At 52.5% G+C, this 16,990-nt stretch overlaps 1 protein-coding gene across 5 annotated transcripts in view; it reads left to right on the forward strand.

Annotated features, from left to right (window-relative positions):
* The window catches only part of CC2D2A (coiled-coil and C2 domain containing 2A), a 122,664-nt gene that overhangs the window by 91,227 nt on the left and 14,447 nt on the right, over positions 1–16,990 (forward strand). For 3 of the 5 annotated variants that reach the window (XM_066384847.1, XM_066384846.1, XM_066384850.1), the window contains 5 exons: positions 5,803–5,899; positions 6,368–6,466; positions 9,264–9,440; positions 11,607–11,627; positions 14,452–14,655. In XM_066384847.1, the coding sequence (XP_066240944.1) occupies positions 5,803–5,899; positions 6,368–6,466; positions 9,264–9,440; positions 11,607–11,627; positions 14,452–14,655 (598 nt within the window). The remainder of the gene's footprint in view (positions 1–5,802; positions 5,900–6,367; positions 6,467–9,263; positions 9,441–11,606; positions 11,628–14,451; positions 14,656–16,990) is intronic. The other 2 variants (XM_066384848.1, XM_066384849.1) reach the window with 1 other exon arrangement.

The following is a 16,990-nucleotide window of genomic DNA, read 5'->3' on the forward strand; positions in this document are numbered from 1 at the left end:
CACTGAGAGGGAAGGGTTTGCTCCGGGCTCCGGGGACCCCGCACACTGAGAGGGAAGGGTTTGCTCCGGGCTCCGGGGACCCCGCGCACCGAGAGGGAAGGGTTTGCTCCGGGCTCCGGGGACCCCGCACACTGAGAGGGAAGGGTTTGCTCCGGGCTCCGGGGACCCCGCACACTGAGAGGGAGGGTTTGCCCCGGGCTCCGGGGACCCCGCACACTGAGAGGGAAGGGTTTGCTCCGGGCTCCAGGTACCCCGCACACCGAGAGGGGAGGGTTTGCTCCGGGCTCCGGGGACCCCGCTTTGCTCCGGGCTCCGGGAACCCCGCACACCGAGAGGGGAGGGTTTGCTCCGGGCTCCGGGGACCCCGCTTTGCTCCGGGCTCTGGGGACCCCGCACACCGAGAGGGAAGGGTTTGCCCCGGGGACCCCGCACACTGAGAGGGAAGGGTTTGCTCCGGGCTCCGGGGACCCCGCACACTGAGAGGGAAGGGTTTGCTCCGGGCTCCGGGGACCCCGCACACTGAGAGGGAAGGGTTTGCTCCGGGCTCCGGGGACCCCGCACACTGAGAGGGAAGGGTTTGCTCCGGGCTCCGGGGACCCCGCACACTGAGAGGGAAGGGTTTGCTCCGGGCTCCGGCCGCTGACCACCCAGCCTCCCGTTCCCTTCACCCCGCCCTACTCTGCTTTGCCTTATTTCCTTGGCTCCCCAACTCGGGAAGCTGTGAGTAAACTGGAAACTCCCTCGTTCTCATAAATGATGCTTTTTCCATACCAGAAATACATAGACACTTTAAAAAGAAGGAAATTTTACTACTTACAACAGCATGCGTGGATGGACCTATAGACTATTATATTAAGTGAAATAAGCCAGTCAGAGAAAGACAAGTACCTTATGGTCCTATCCGTATGTGGCATCGAATGAACAAAATGAGCTGGCAAACAAAACAGAAACAGACTTACGGATACAGAGAGCTGACTGCCGGCGGTCTGGGGAGGGCGGGGGCTGAGGGGCTGGGTGAACAGAGGTCAAGGGATGAAGCAAAAAGAACAAACAAAACCCCAGACACGGAAACAGTGTGGTGATTCCCCGGGAACGGAGGGTGGGGGGAGGTGGAAGAGGGGGGGGGGGGGTACGTGGGGACCAGAGGGGGCTGGGCCTGGGCTGGGAGCACAGGGGGGGGGGTACGTGGGGACCAGAGGGGGCTGGACCTGGGCTGGGAGCACACGGGGGGGGGGGTACGTGGGGACCAGAGGGGGCTGGACCTGGGCTGGGAGCACACGGGGGGGGGGGGGGGGGGTACGTGGGGACCAGAGGGGGCTGGACCTGGGCTGGGAGCACACGGGGGGGGGGGGGGTATGTGGGGACCAGAGGGGGCTGGACCTGGGCTGGGAGCACACAGGGGGGGGTACGTGGGGACCAGAGGGGGCTGGACCTGGGCTGGGAGCACACGGGGGGGGGGTACGTGGGGACCAGAGGGGGCTGGACCTGGGCTGGGAGCACACGGGGGGGTACGTGGGGACCAGAGGGGGCTGGACCTGGGCTGGGAGCACAGGGGGGGGTACGTGGGGACCAGAGGGGGCTGGGCCTGGGCTGGGAGCACACGGGGGGGGGGGGGTACGTGGGGACCAGAGGGGGCTGGACCTGGGCTGGGAGCACAGGGGGGGGTACGTGGGGACCAGAGGGGGCTGGGCCTGGGCTGGGAGCACAGGGGGGGGTACGTGGGGACCAGAGGGGGCTGGACCTGGGCTGGGAGCACACGGGGGGGGGGGGGAGGGTACGTGGGGACCAGAGGGGGCTGGACCTGGGCTGGGAGTACACGGGGGGGGGGGGGGGGGGGTACGTGGGGACCAGAGGGGGCTGGACCTGGGCTGGGAGCACATGGGGGGGGTACGTGGGGACCAGAGGGGGCTGGACCTGGGCTGGGAGCACACGGGGGGGGGTACGTGGGGACCAGAGGGGGCTGGACCTGGGCTGGGAGCACACGGGGGGGTACGTGGGGACCAGAGGGGGCTGGACCTGGGCTGGGAGCACACGGGGGGGGGGGGGGGGACGTGGGGACCAGGGGGGGCTGGACCTGGGCTGGGAGCACACGGGGGTGGGGAGGGTACGTGGGGACCAGAGGGGGCTGGACCTGGGCTGGGAGCACACGGGGGGGGGGGGGGGGGGACGTGGGGACCAGAGGGGGCTGGACCTGGGCTGGGAGCACACGGGGGGGGGTACATGGGGACCAGAGGGGGCTGGACCTGGGCTGGGAGCACACGGGGGGGGGGGGTGGGGACGTGGGGACCAGAGGGGGCTGGGCCTGGGCTGGGAGCACACGGGGGGGGGTACGGGGGGACCAGAGGGGGCTGGACCTGGGCTGGGAGCTCACGGGGGGGGGTACGTGGGGACCAGAGGGGGCTGGACCTGGGCTGGGAGCACACGGGGGGGGGTACGTGGGGACCAGAGGGGGCTGGACCTGGGCTGGGAGCACACGGGGGGGGGTACGGGGGGACCAGAGGGGGCTGGACCTGGGCTGGGAGCACACGGGGGGGGTACGGGGGGACCAGAGGGGGCTGGACCTGGGCTGGGAGCACACGGGGGGGGGTACGGGGGGACCAGAGGGGGCTGGACCTGGGCTGGGAGCACACGGGGGGGGGCACGTGGGGACCAGAGGGGGCTGGACCTGGGCTGGGAGCACACGGGGGGGGGGTACGGGGGGACCAGAGGGGGCTGGACCTGGGCTGGGAGCACACAGGGGGGGGGGGGGGTATGTGGGGACCAGAGGGGGCTGGACCTGGGCTGGGAGCACACGGGGGGGGGTATGTGGGGACCAGAGGGGGCTGGACCTGGGCTGGGAGCACACAGGGGGGGGGTATGTGGGGACCAGAGGGGGCTGGGCCTGGGCTGGGAGCACACGGGGGGGGGGGGTATGTGGGGACCAGAGGGGGCTGGGCCTGGGCTGGGAGCACACGGGGGGGGGAGGGTACGTGGGGACCAGAGGGGGCTGGACCTGGGCTGGGAGCACACGGGGGGGGGGGTACGGGGGGACCAGAGGGGGCTGGACCTGGGCTGGGAGCACACAAGGGGAGGGGTACGGGGGGACCAGAGGGGGCTGGGCCTGGGCTGGGAGCACACGGGGGGGGGGGTACGTGGGGACCAGAGGGGGCTGGACCTGGGCTGGGAGCACAGGGGGGGGGTACGGGGGGACCAGAGGGGGCTGGACCTGGGCTGGGAGCACACGGGGGGGTACGTGGGGACCAGAGGGGGCTGGACCTGGGCTGGGAGCTCACGGGGGGGGGGGTACGTGAGGAGCAGAGGGGGCTGGACCTGGGCTGGGAGCACACGGGGGGGGGGGAGGGTACGTGGGGACCAGAGGGGGCTGGACCTGGGCTGGGAGCACACGGGGGGGGGGAGGGTACGTGGGGACCAGAGGGGGCTGGACCTGGGCTGGGAGCACACGGGGGGGGGGGGTACGTGGGGACCAGAGGTGGCTGGGCCTGGGCTGGGAGCACACGGGGGGGGAGGGTACGTGAGGAGCAGAGGGGGCTGGACCTGGGCTGGGAGCACACGGGGGGGGGGGTACGTGGGGACCAGAGGGGGCTGGACCTGGGCTGGGAGCACACGGGGGGGGGGTACGTGGGGACCAGAGGGGGCTGGACCTGGGCTGGGAGCACACGGGGGGGGGTACGTGGGGACCAGAGGGGGCTGGGCCTGGGCTGGGAGCACACGGGGGGGGGGTACGTGGGGACCAGAGGGGGCTGGACCTGGGCTGGGAGCACAGGGGTGGGGGTACGTGGGGACCAGAGGGGGCTGGACCTGGGCTGGGAGCTCACGGGGGGGGGGGGAGGGGGGGTACGTGAGGAGCAGAGGGGGCTGGACCTGGGCTGGGAGCACACGGGGGGGGGAGGGTACGTGGGGACCAGAGGGGGCTGGACCTGGGCTGGGAGCACACGGGGGGGGGGGGAGGGTACGTGGGGACCAGAGGGGGCTGGACCTGGGCTGGGAGCACACAGTGCCGTGTACAGGTGATGTGCTATAGAGTTGTGCACTTGAAATCTGTGTCATTTTATTACTCAATGTCACCCCAATAAATTAAATAAACAAAATGCATATACATAAATATATTTAAAATTTTTGATGAAAGGCTTTTAGCTATTTAAGAATCATTATCTCATTTTTTTTTCCCATTGATTTGAGAGAAACAGAGAGAGGAAGGGAGAGAGACAGAGAAAGGGAGGGAGGGAGAGAAAGAAAGAAGCATCAACTCACTGTTTCACTTAGTTGTTCCATTTAGCTGTGCCCTGATTGATTGCTTCTCCTATGTGCCCTGAGCAGGGGGCATGCCCATGACCTCTGGCGTGCCAGGTCAATGCTTTATCTGTTGAGTGACTGGCCAGGGCCTCACTATCTCACATCTTGAAGCATCCTTAGAAATTATCTAGTCCCTCAAAGAAGGGGAAAGGTTTAGTCAAATTATGTATACAGCCTGACCAGGCGGTGGTGCAGTGGATAGAGCATCGGACTGGGATGCAGAAGACCCAGGTTTGAGACCCCGAGGTCGCCAGCTTGAGCGTGGGCTCATCTGGTTTGAGCAAAGCTCACCAGTTTGGACCCAAGGTCGCTGGCTTGAGCAAGGGGTTACTCGGTCTGCTGTAGGCCCACAGTCAAGACACATATGTGAAAGTAATCAATGAACAACTAAGGTGTCGCATCGAGAAACTGATGATTGATGCTTCTCATCTCTCTCCGTTCCTGTCTCTCTGTCCCTATCTATCCCTCTCTCTGACTCTCTCTCTGTCCCTGTAAAAAAAATTAAAAAAAAATTAAAATTAAAAAAAATTATGTATATATAACACACAGATACAGAAAACGGGGCAGCAGTAGCCAGAGGGCAGGGGTGCAGGGAGGAGAGGCAGAGGGGGTGGAACGGAGGTGGAGAGAGACTTTGCACGGGGTGGGCACATGATGAGCTGGGGGCAGGGTGTTATATTGAGTGGGACACTTGAAACCATGTCAACACAATAAATTAAAAATAAAAATTTTAAGTTAAAAAAATGTTTTAAAGAGCTAAAAAAAAAAAAAGAAAAAAGAAATGATCTAGTCCAATGCTCTACTTTTGTAGAAAAGAAACTAAAACCCAAAGATAGAAGGTGACTTGCTTAAGGTTCCAGGGGTCCCCAAACTACGGCTCCCTGAGGCCATTTATCTGGCCCCCGCCGCACTTCTGGAAGGGGCACCTCTTTCATTGGTGGTCAGTGAGAGGAGCACTGTATGTGGTGGCCCTCCAATGGTCTGAGGGACAGTGAACTGGCCCCCTGTGTAAAAAGTTTGGGGACCCCTGGAAACAGTAAATTGGAGACAAAGCAACCACACGACAATGGGAGGTTCATGACCCGGGACAGGTCTGCCAGAGAAGCAGTTCCCAGGTGCGTGGGAAGTCTGCGCACCAGATCCAGGGGCCGCGGGAGACCTTGAGGTCCCCGTATGTGTGTGTGTAGCCCTTGAACAAACCCCATGTGTGGCTGGACCCCGGGGCCAGCTGGCTCCTTGCCAAGCTCACCATGGGGGAAGGGTGGGAGGAGGCAGGAGGCTCCCCAGGACAGGCCAGCCGACAGAGGGCTCGGTGCCTCTCTGTTTGGGGGTCGGCACCATGTCACAGTCTCCGTCCCTGTGCCAGAGAAACCCTTAAACGGAAGCCCTGCCTTTAATCTTCACATCTATGCTCATGGATCAGTATTTCTCAAATTTTGACAGTGGGGTGCTCATTATCTCTACTGTCCCCATTTTCACGGTCCCTTGGTCATGTGCACCCATTCGCAGGGCCCCAAACGGGGACTACAGCACGGCCAGTTTGCAGTCGGTGAAGGATGACGTGTTCATTAACGTTTTTGACGAAGTGCTGTATGACGTCTTAGAGGTGAGTTCTCAGTTTGAGGAAGGCGTCTGCGCTCATTGCCGGCTCCTCTATCCACTAGGTAAGACCCAAACCCATTTTCCATCTTTCCTTGTATTTTAAATGCCTGAGACTTCACATGTACCAATGGGGTAAGGGAGAAGGGAGACAGGCGACCAGGTTTTTTATTTTCAGTTGAGCGTGTCTACCATGTTCCAGGAATTGTATCAGCTGCGTTTCATCCATCTTTTCTTATTTATTTCTGACATAACGCTATGAAGTAGGTTGTGAAGTCATAATGAGGAGCCTGAGGTTCAGACTGAGCCTCGGGTCATAAAACCATTAAGGATCTGAACCAGAATGTGACTCAGGTCTCTAACCTAAGCCATGCGCACTTTCAGCCCAAATCCTGCCGCTCTCCTGTCATGTAATTTATTCAGTGGGTGTCTGGAGTTCTTAAACAATTGTTACTACCCACCCACCCCCCTTTAGGATGACCGGGAAAGAGGACACGGAATCCACACTCGTATTGAGAGATACTGGTTGGGATGTGTGAAAATTCCATTCAGCACAATATATTTCCAAGCAAGGGTAAGTAAGCACCTAAGGTCAGAAGTCCATGCGGCCAGGTAGGGACCTGCTCTATCCATTTTCCTGTTCAAGCTTCGTTTGTGGGTATGTTCCATCGAGACTGAGCAAAGCCGCCTTGGAAACATAAAAACCACTATATAAAGCCATTGATTTTCAGCCCACTGTTCACCACTTATTAAACATCTGTCTTCCTTAGGCTTAGCTGTTACTGTGTGACCGCTCCGATCTGAGGTGTTTGTAAACATTTAAATAGAAGTGAAGGAGAAGGTGAAACAAAGTGGACACCTGTCCAGGTGACCAAGCGGAATGGACAGGCGCCCGAAAGTCACTTGAACAGTCAGGACACTTGATGGTCTGTCTAGTCAAGTGCATTTCCTAAATGCTTCAAGAATCCTCACTATGTCAAACATGGAAAATGTTTAGTAGAGACTCACTCAACTAGGACACCTTCGCTTAACTAGGACACCCTTCTCCGGAGTTTAGCTATTTTTCTAAAGGGATCCATTAGGTTAGCGACTCTTGAATGACTTACTGCCACTCATATGGGACAGTTAAGATTCTGAAATAGCTTCTATATCCGGTTATTAAGTCCATAGCAACAAGAGGCTTTGAGCCACAGGACTGTGGCTAATCTCCACAGCTAAGGAAGGACCAGTTTGATCCCTCACGCGATGGGCACAGAGAGCTGTGCTGTCTGGGCCACAGGGTCTCCAGCGAGGCCAAGACCAAAATTCAGCTCGGAGAGGCGTGGCTTGGCTGGAATCATAAAGATCATTTAGAATTGCAACCCTTCCTAGGCAAAGGGACAGTCTGCAGGGGATGCTGCAGTGGTATGTTTGCTAACAGAATTCACATTTCGGTCTGACCTGTGGTGGCGCAGTGGATAAAGTATCGACCTGGAATGCTGAGGTCGCCAGTTCAAAACCCTGGGCTTGCCTGGCCTAGGCACATATGGGAGTTGATGCTTCCTACTCCTCTCCCCCTTATTTTTCTCTCTCCCCCTCTTCCTATCTTCTCTCTAAAGTGAATAAAGTCTAAAATAAATAAATAAATAAATAAAAGTATTCACATTTCCCCTTTGAATAAATTTTCAATTAAAAGATATTGCTTGAAGCACATCATTTTCCAACTGAAACTGCCCGTGTCATTAGCCATTGCTGAATTTCTCATTTGGAAGAGTTCTCGGAAGAACTTATTCTAACCCCTTCTTGATAAATGAATCTCCTTGACTATGTCCAGGTAACTTCCACTCCTCCCTACATGACATATTCACTTAGAATTTAAGCTCTTTCTCTGTTTCTCCTGAGACACAAATGCCACTAAAGACTGCGACGAAAAAAACTGGATTCTATAACTTCCCATTCCAGCGCAGGCTTGTAGCCCCGGACAGTCTTTTACCAACATTCTGTTACTTTGGCTGCACGAGAGATAAGTCCTGCCCTTCTGAACCTCGGCGTATCAGGTCATCTTGTAAAGGTGGCTCGCAGTCTCTCCAGCCCACATTTACTGGGCGTCTGCTGTGTGTACAGAACACTGCTCCGTACTAGGGAAGGGTGATATGATACAGAAGGGCAGGGGTCCCCAAACTTTTTACACAGGGGGCCAGTTCACTGTTCCTCAGACCGTTGGAGGGCCGGACTATAAAAAAAAAACACCACAAAAAACTATGAACAAATCCCTATGCATATTGCACATATCTTATTTTAAAGTAAAAAAAACAAAACAGGAACAAATACAATATTTAAAATAAAGAACAAGTAAATTTAAATCAACAAACTGACCAGTATTTCAATGGGAACTATGGACCTGCTTTTGGCTAATGAGATGGTCAATGTCTGGTTAATATTTGTCATTGCTAGCCGTAACAAATGATATGACGCACTTCCGGAGCTGTGACGTGTGCATCCTGCATCACTGGAAGTAGTACTATACGTGAGCGACACCGCGCTTTGCGGCACCGCCACATACAGTACTCCAGGAGCACAGGATGCGAATGCATCCTCTCACTGACCACCAATGAAAGAGGTGCCCCTTCCGGAAGTGTGGCGGGGGGGGGGGGGGCAGATAAATGGCCTCAGGGGACCTCATGCGGCCCGCGGGCCATAGTTTGGGGACCTCTGCACAAGGGAGTGAAACACGGATTCTACTCAACTACAGCGACTCTGGGTGAAAACGCTAAGTATGCACACAACTCCAAAGTCTGACAGAATGTGTCAGTGTCGCCAATGAAAGAAACCAACTGCGCTCGAGGCTGGTGGAGATGACAAACTAATTCATGAAGGCGACAGCATCTGACCGGAGCCTTGAACCGTCCCTTAGGATTCTGGAAGGTGGGGATGGGAGGCGGAGGATCCGGAAAGGGGGCTGGCTCCAGCCGACACCCGCTGAGCAGTTAGCCAAACGGTTGCGTTTCTCTTAGTGTTTTACATCTGCGGATGCATGCAGCACCCACGGCCACCTTGCAAAGTAGTCCTATCATTGTCTCCTTTTTACAAACGTGTGAACTGAGACACTTGGGGGTTAATTCAGGATGTGAGCCCGAGTGACCTCGTGTTGGTATCAACTTGTGTCGATATGAGTTCACAGTCTGCTGACCCCAGAAGAGAAGACGGGGGAAAGAGCGCCCTTCCTGTGGGCACTTACGGACACTGGGCTGGAAAGACGGGGTGAGGCTTGTGTGGCAATTCCGGGCCGTCTTCACTGAACTCTTCAGACAGTGAGGTGTTGACGCTTAGCTGCCGTTGAACTTCTGTTGGAAAAGGACCAGGATGCTGACCAAGTCATACTTTCTTCACAGATTGATGGGACATTTAAAATAGACACGCCCCCCGTTCTTCTGGGCTACAGTAAGGAGCGGAGCGTGGTCCCCGAGCGGGGTTTTGACCCGGTCCGGAGCCTCAGCGAAGGCGCCTACATCACCCTGTTCATCACCATCGAGCCTCAGCTGGTCCCCGGGGAGTCGGTCCGTGAGAAGGTAAGTCTGTCTGCACTTCGGAATCACGTCTGACGTTGACTAAATGCGAGGCCTGCTTGCTCGGCCATGCGTGTGTACACGTGGGCCGCGCTCCCTCTCCAGCGCCCACGTGGTACTCGTTCAGTGTGGACAGGACCAAGGGGGGAGCCTCAGGGTGGGGTCTGCGCCTCCACGGAGCCAGCAACTAAGTCAGTCGGCAACGTCAGCTTGTCGACAAAGCAAGACCAACACAGACATTGTCCCCTCTCAGGAGAGTCTCCTCGGTGGGAAGGAGACGAAATAGGACCCACTGGAAAAGCAGAGTCCTCATTATCTGGACATTTACTGGCAAGCACGCTGAAGTGCATTTGCCTCCCATCTCTGGCTGTGTTTGTATTGAATCGATTCGTAGGATTATAAGACTAGGTGACCTTCAGGGTCACCTCAATAGATTTTGGTGCTTTCGGTCAGAAACGAATATGTGCACCAATACTCTAATTTTGAATAGCTCTAGCGGAAAAATAATAGAGTTTCCAGAATTTCCATTTGTTAGCGACAGTTTCCCACCCTTCGCGGTTGGGAGGGACTTTGTTATCGTAATGCGTGTGCAGCGTTGAGACGTGCGGCCCTCCTTGGCCTGGGGAGAAGATGGTGGCCATGAGCTCTTACTATTCTGCACTAATGCAGCAATAACCACCACCACCACCGTGTGCTGAGCTCTTACTCTGTCCCCAGCACCGTGGCAGGCATTTGACATAGTTCTCTTCTCTAATTCTCCCAGCTGTCTGGTCAGGCGGGTCTCCAATTCCGAGAGGAGGAATCCCGGTTCACCCAGGCAGTAAATGGCACAGCTAACAATTAAACATCTGTCTGACTCTACATTTTATATAGTCAACAAATATTTACAGAGCACCTTCTACGTGACAGGTGCTTCTTAGGCCCTGGGGATACAGCAGCCTAGAAAAGCAAACACGCATTCCTTCCGTGGAGTTCACAGTCCTTCAGCAGCCCAGGCTGTTAACTACTAAGCTGTATGCTTAGATCATGCTGGCGCCTTATCCATGGTAGTTAGTTAGACTCCTAGGGCAGAGATTTTTTTTTTTTTTAATGAGCACAGTCCTGTCTTTCTTTTTCAGTATCACAGCTTGGTCCATGGAGGAAAATACTATCATTACCTCCCATTTGCAAGGCACTCACAGAGGGCATAAAAGGTTACTGGGCAAACAAATCTACTGCAATTAACCTTACATGCCATCCTCTGTCACTCAAGTTGCCACAGACATGTTCTCTAGAAAGCATGTCAGAATATAAGTATTTCGAAATATTTAGAAAAGGAAACATTCAGAACGCTTCTCCTCATGTGTACACTGGAGAGAAAGCCAGCAGGCATGTTTACACGGGAGAATGCTCCCTAACAAAGGATGGTTTCACAATTCTTCTGCAATCTTAGCAGAAGAGAAAGCGGTCGGCTAGCGCTCCACCTACAGGTGAGCGGCCGGCCAGGTTCTGTGAAAGCTGCTTGGTCCGTGACTGTGGCTGAGAGAGGAGCTCAGAGACTCCCTGGCACGTATGGGCACCGACTTCCTATCCCAGAATGTTTGCGGAGCCGCCAGGACTCTGAAATATACATATGTAGTTGCCACGCCTTGCAGCCTGCCTGCCTGCCTTAAAGCAGGTAACTAGGCGGTCCGTTGCTGTTGCTGGTAGGATTTCACTGCCCCCTTGTGGCGGTAGAAAGCATTTTTCTTAAACCTCGGGGGGGAAAAAAATGCGGCCCTAAGAAACCCCGCAGGGCCAGATTCTTTGTTGCTTTTTGATAAGGGAGACATGTGGACTAGCAGTACCCTGACGTCCTACACACACAGAGCTGCAGACCAGTCCGGGAAGAGCAGCTCCCCCCAAAACAATAGGGACCCATACCTGGAATGGTCTTCTCCCTTATAGCCGCCTGCAGGATGCGCGGATTAATCTCCCCACCGTCCTCGGTGGGCACATTCCCTGTGATTTTTGTCAAGGCGTTTCCTCATGGAATTGCCTTGCAAAAATCCCTAGCAAGTCCCGCACTACTGATTCCAATATCCCCTACCCCACATCGTCTTGGTAAAAACAAGTTTTTGAAAATAGATTTCTGTTAATAAAGCCTTTCTCTTGTTTTTTCTTTTCTTTCTTCCTTCTTGCCTCTGGGAGATGAGTGAGATGCTTAAAAAGGTACCTAGTGTTTTGCTGAACCATTCACCAGTCATGGTTACTTGGCTTTAATTAGCTGCCTCTGTCCCCTGCCACCGTGTGTGTGTGTGTGTGTGTGTGTGTGTGAGCGCGCGCGCGCCCCTGTCAATGAACCACAGATGTCTGTCGTTCCGTGGAGAATGTCAGCCTTGTCTTTTGGCTCATTTTCCTTTGTCAGAATGATTCTTATTTAGCTTGGAATCCAGGAAGCCACAGGTCTGAATGTCACCTGCATGCCGGGAGCCACCTCCACTGTGTCCAAGTCCATCAAACCCGGGAGCGGCTGCCAATAGAGTGTGTCTGTGACAGTGCATTCTGATCAGGGCAGCTGTCACTATGTAGGTACTCAAAGGGAGGCAAACCCTTTCAACTTCCCGTAGTATTGACATGAAGCTAGAGGCTAAAGAATTGAGCCAGTTAAGACTCTTCCAGATTTCGTGTTGAATCAAATTGTGAATCTGTCAATCCCTCCTTAATTTGTTTCACGATGAATGACCTGGGTTCATTTAGCATGGAATTTTTGCTTGGCACTTCTTAAAATTACCAACACAGCCATTCTACTCCTTAAATTACTTCTTCAGGCCCTGAAATGGCATCCCAGTGGCCTAAATAAGTATTAAGGACCATTGGTACGTATTGAATGTTTACCTTGTCCCTCCTCGGTGCAGAAAAGAGCAAAGAATAATTCAAACATGAGCGCTGCTGTCAAGATGCACTAGTTACAGAGCCAAATACAATACGGAACAACCAGGTCCAAGTGGCAGAAAAAGTTTTTTTTTTCAGCTTAGAAGGCCGATAGACCTGATCTAAGATTTTTATTGCTCTTTCCGGACAATGCCTACCGCCTGGTGTTTATCCCACACAGAGATTCTGGCCGAGGACTTGAAGCACCAGATTGCTTGCTTACTCATGTTCTCCTCTGGACTAGAAGGTCCTCGACAGACCTTCACACTCGTGCATGCAGAGCGCCTGGAACCTTGTAGACTCTCAGCACCAGTTTTCAAGGAATTGGATGGGTGAAGAAGTAAATGACTGAGTGTAAAGGAAACGGGTGAAGTTTTTACTGGGTGCCTTTTACAACCGCCCTTGCTTCCTGATTCTCCATCTTCCTAAAATTATAATTATTTCTGGCTTGACAGTTCTACCCCAGGAGTCTATGACACACCCATGCCAATGCCTTGTAAGCTCACCTTTTCCAGTTAGTTATGTATTCATCGCGACACCTAGTGGGGAGCTGCCATGTCTTGGCACTAGGCTGAGTTGGAGGCGGTTACAGTGATGATGGTGGTAGTGTTAGGATTCCGATGTCAGAGGGACGTCCCATGAGAAGAGATGCAGGCTTTTGGAGATGTCTCTGTCCTACCTACCCCCTAACCCACTACCTCAATTTCTCAGGGTCCAGAAATTACAATAGAGACAGAAGCCACGGTCCAGCGCCAGTATAAGAGAAGGCAAGAACAATTAGACTATCCTCGATCCTAGTTGAAGTCTTGAGAAGGAATGTGGTCTTTTCCATTCACTCGTTCATTCACTCAACAGTATTTAACATTAAAACATTGAAAACCCAGGGTTCTTGGTTCTGGGGATAAAAACTGAGATTGAAACAAAATTCCTGACTTCAGGAAACTTACTCTAGGGGAGAGACAGAGTAAATAAGCCTATCATATACCAGTGATTTTAAATGCTACAAAATAAAATAAAATAGAGAGAAATGAGGGGGAGAGAGCAGAAAATAAGGGGGAAAGCTGGATGCATTTTCTTCTTCAAAATAGAAAACCATGAAAACAAAACAAAAAACTTTCAAGCACTGCCTAGATCTAAATTCTACCTGGAAATTCATTTTCCTAATAAAGTTTTCTTTGAGTTTGTCTTGAAACCCTTTGAAATGGAAGCAACAAAGCCTATGTTTTTATACTAAGCAACAAACACTTGTAAAAACATTTTAAAAGCTGGGTGTTTTTACATGCTGGTTTTTTTTTTAGCAATGGCTTGAGGGAGAAAAGGCAATTAAAATTTGTTGTTTCATCTGCTTTCAGTTACTTAAAGAAGCCTGGGAATTGGCAACTCATTTTGAATCAGAGAACCATTTAAAATAACTATTATACATTTGATGTTTCTAGTTCCGCTTCCATTTTCCTTGAGAGCCGTTACTATTATTTATTACATTAATTATGGATTTGAAAATTTTTAATACATGTATAATAATATCTGTAACTTTGTCATCCATTTAATGCCTTCAAACTTAAGCTTTGCATTGGAGAATTTAGACGTCTGAGCTCTGCTTCCCTCTAAAACCGACATCAAAACACATGTTAACCTATTGCCTGGTTTCCTCAAATACAGTGAGTCCGTAAAGTCATGGTGCACTTTTGATCGGTCACAGGAAAGCAACAAAAGACGATAGAAATGTGAAATCTGCACCAAATAAAAGGAAAACCCTCCCAGTTTCATACCTATTCAGTGCAGTTCGATGTGGGCTCACGCACAGATTTTTTAGGGCTCCTTAGGTAGCTATCCCATAGATCATAGTTTAAGTTTTATAGGTGGTTTCATTAATCCTACATGGCTACTTGTCCGTTGACTACTTTCTTTCAGTCCTGTTAAATATTTAATGAATCCATCCATTTTTAAGATGATAAATATAAATAAAGCTTCAGGGACACCTGGGCATGACAATGTCGCAAGGGGTCATTAATCATACTTCCTGTATCCCACATTTCGTTCATGCTGACTCTGAGATCTGAGCAAGTGTTAGTGTGTCCCTATAACCATATGCAAACTCCCATGGAGTCTTTTCTTGTTGAAGTTTGATTCTCAGGAAGATGAGAAGTTGCTTCAAGCGACAGAGAAGTTTCAAGCGGAATGTGCCTTACAGTTTCCAAACCGCCTGTGCCTCACCACAGTGATCGACGTCAGTGGAAAGACTGTGTTTATTACTCGTTATCTCAAGCCTTTAAACCCTCCACAGGAGCTCCTTGACGTTTATCCCAACAACCCACAGGCAACAGCGGTAAGTACCTCACAGCCAAGCAGGGCTGGCGCTAAACGCGGGTTAAAATTTCAACATATAGCCATCTTAATTACCCTATTTCATAGTACTTGAGAAAGAAACTATATCAAGATCATTAGTGATTAAAGTAATGATTAAAATATTTTTCCCTCGCCGGTTGGCTCAGTGGTAGAGCGTCGGCCTGGCGTGCAGAAGTCCCGGGTTCGATTCCCGGCCAGGGCACACAGGAGAGGCGCCCATCTGCTTCTCCACCCCTCCCCCTCTCCTTCCTCTCTGTCTCTCTCTTCCCCTCCCGCAGCCAAGGCCCCATTGGAGCAGAGATGGCCCGGGCGCTGGGGATGGCTCCTTGGCCTCTGCTCCAGGCGCTAGAGTGGCTCTGGTCACGACAGAGCGACGCCGCGGAGGGGCAGAGCATCGCCCCCTGGTGGGCAGAGCGTCGCCCCTGGTGGGCGTGCCAGGTGGATCCCGGTCGGGCGCATGCGGGAGTCTGACTGTCTCTCCCCGTTTCTAGCTTCGGAAAAATAAAAAATAAAAAAATAAAATAAAAATAAAATATTTTTAATACCGGGAGGCTTATATATTCTTTAGAAAAGTTCGAAGGTACCAGAGAGAATAGCAGTCTTGGTCCATTCTTTCAGCAGTTATTGAGGTGCTTACTGTATCCTCGACCCTATATTGGGTGCTGGAAAATTAAAACTTGGAAGAAGCGCTACACTTGCACCGCATCTTCCGTAAACATGTCTTCATTGTTGTAGTCTATCAATAACTTCACTTGGCCCCTGACGTCAGCACCCGTACACCTCCTACCATACCCAGATATCAGCCCAGTATTATACCTAACGTTATAACCATCACTGAACTCAAATTAAGCGAAAATGATGTCCAGTATTTGAGTATGTGCGGCATGTACGCCATCGCCACAAAGCGCAGCCATGCTGAGACATTGAGAACGCATGCGCCTTTCTCTGCAGGCTGAGTACCTTACTCATCAGAGCCTCACCTGAGCGGAAGCCGTATGATACACAGGCTGTTTTTCAGTGGTCGCTCCTGTCTTTAGGGAGAGGATAGTATAAGGAGTAATTGGTGCTAATGAGTTATTCATACAGTAATTTAGGAACAGGATAATGAGCTATCTATTTGAAGATATAAGTTTATTAAAAACCCTTGTGTTCCACATTTTATTTGCCTTTTTTATGGATTGGTTTTTATTGACAATCATAAAGGGACTTCTGTTGTCTTTACCATAGTAGCTGTGCAGCAAACTTCTCCCACTATAGACACTTGAATAGGGATGAATAAAATATTTAAAACATTTTAAACATCATGGCTGAAATAGAAGAGATAGGGAATGGCAAGAAGCAAGATTCCGCAGGTGTGAGGGCTTGAGACAGTGTTTGCCCTGAGGGTGTCGCATAACTCCTGGAGCCTAGAGCTGGGTCCCCCTACTCCTCCACCCCCCACCTCCCAGCCACGGCTGCTGGAGACAGGAGAGAATGCCTGGGGCCAGAGCAGGTTGAAAGGTGAGTTAGAGGCTGCCCAGCACTGGGACTCGGGATGGATGAGGGCAGTGTGTGACCTAGGAGGTCCCCTCCAGTAGGAGGAATCCTGCCTGACCCAGCTTTGGTTCCAGATGGAAGAGAAACAAGTCTCTACCAGGAATTCCGAATCACAAAGCTGGAGTTCTTTTTTTTACTAACAGAGAGAGAGTCAGAGAGAGGGATAGATAGGGACAGACAGACAGGAACAGAGAGAGATGAGAAGCATCAATCATTAGTTTTTCGTTGTGACACCTTATTTGTTCATTGATTGCTTTCTCATATGTGCCTTGACTGCGGGCCTTCAGCAGACCGAGTAAACCCCTGCTCAAACCAGCAATCTTGGTTCCAAGCTGGTGAGCTTTGCTCAAACCAGATGAGCCCGTGCTCAAGCGGGCGAACTCGGTGTCTTGAACCTGGGTCCTCTGCATCCCAGTCTGACGCTCTATCCACTGCGCCACCGCCTGGTCAGGCATGAGGCTGGAGTTCTTCACATTCAGTACTGGAATGTGCACAGCCAGTACGACCCAAAACATCTTCGACCGAAAATTTAATTCAAAGTATTCCCGGTTGGTTATGCCCCTTAGCTCTCCGTCAGAAGCAAACAGATCCTTCTAGGAAAACACCCTTTAAGTTCAGCCTCGAAAAAATTCCACAGAAAAAGTGCCAGGCAACATGGACATTTATAAAAGAGCATTGGTTAAGAAATCAAGCACCGTGAAGAAAGCAAGAGTTAGTAGAAGCAGTCAGGTACAGAATAGGCCACCGAGACGGCAGCTAGTGAATGATCAGATTCAGAA

This window comes from Saccopteryx leptura, chromosome 5, assembly GCF_036850995.1.
Source record: "Saccopteryx leptura isolate mSacLep1 chromosome 5, mSacLep1_pri_phased_curated, whole genome shotgun sequence".
NCBI classification, from domain to species: domain Eukaryota; kingdom Metazoa; phylum Chordata; class Mammalia; order Chiroptera; family Emballonuridae; genus Saccopteryx; species Saccopteryx leptura.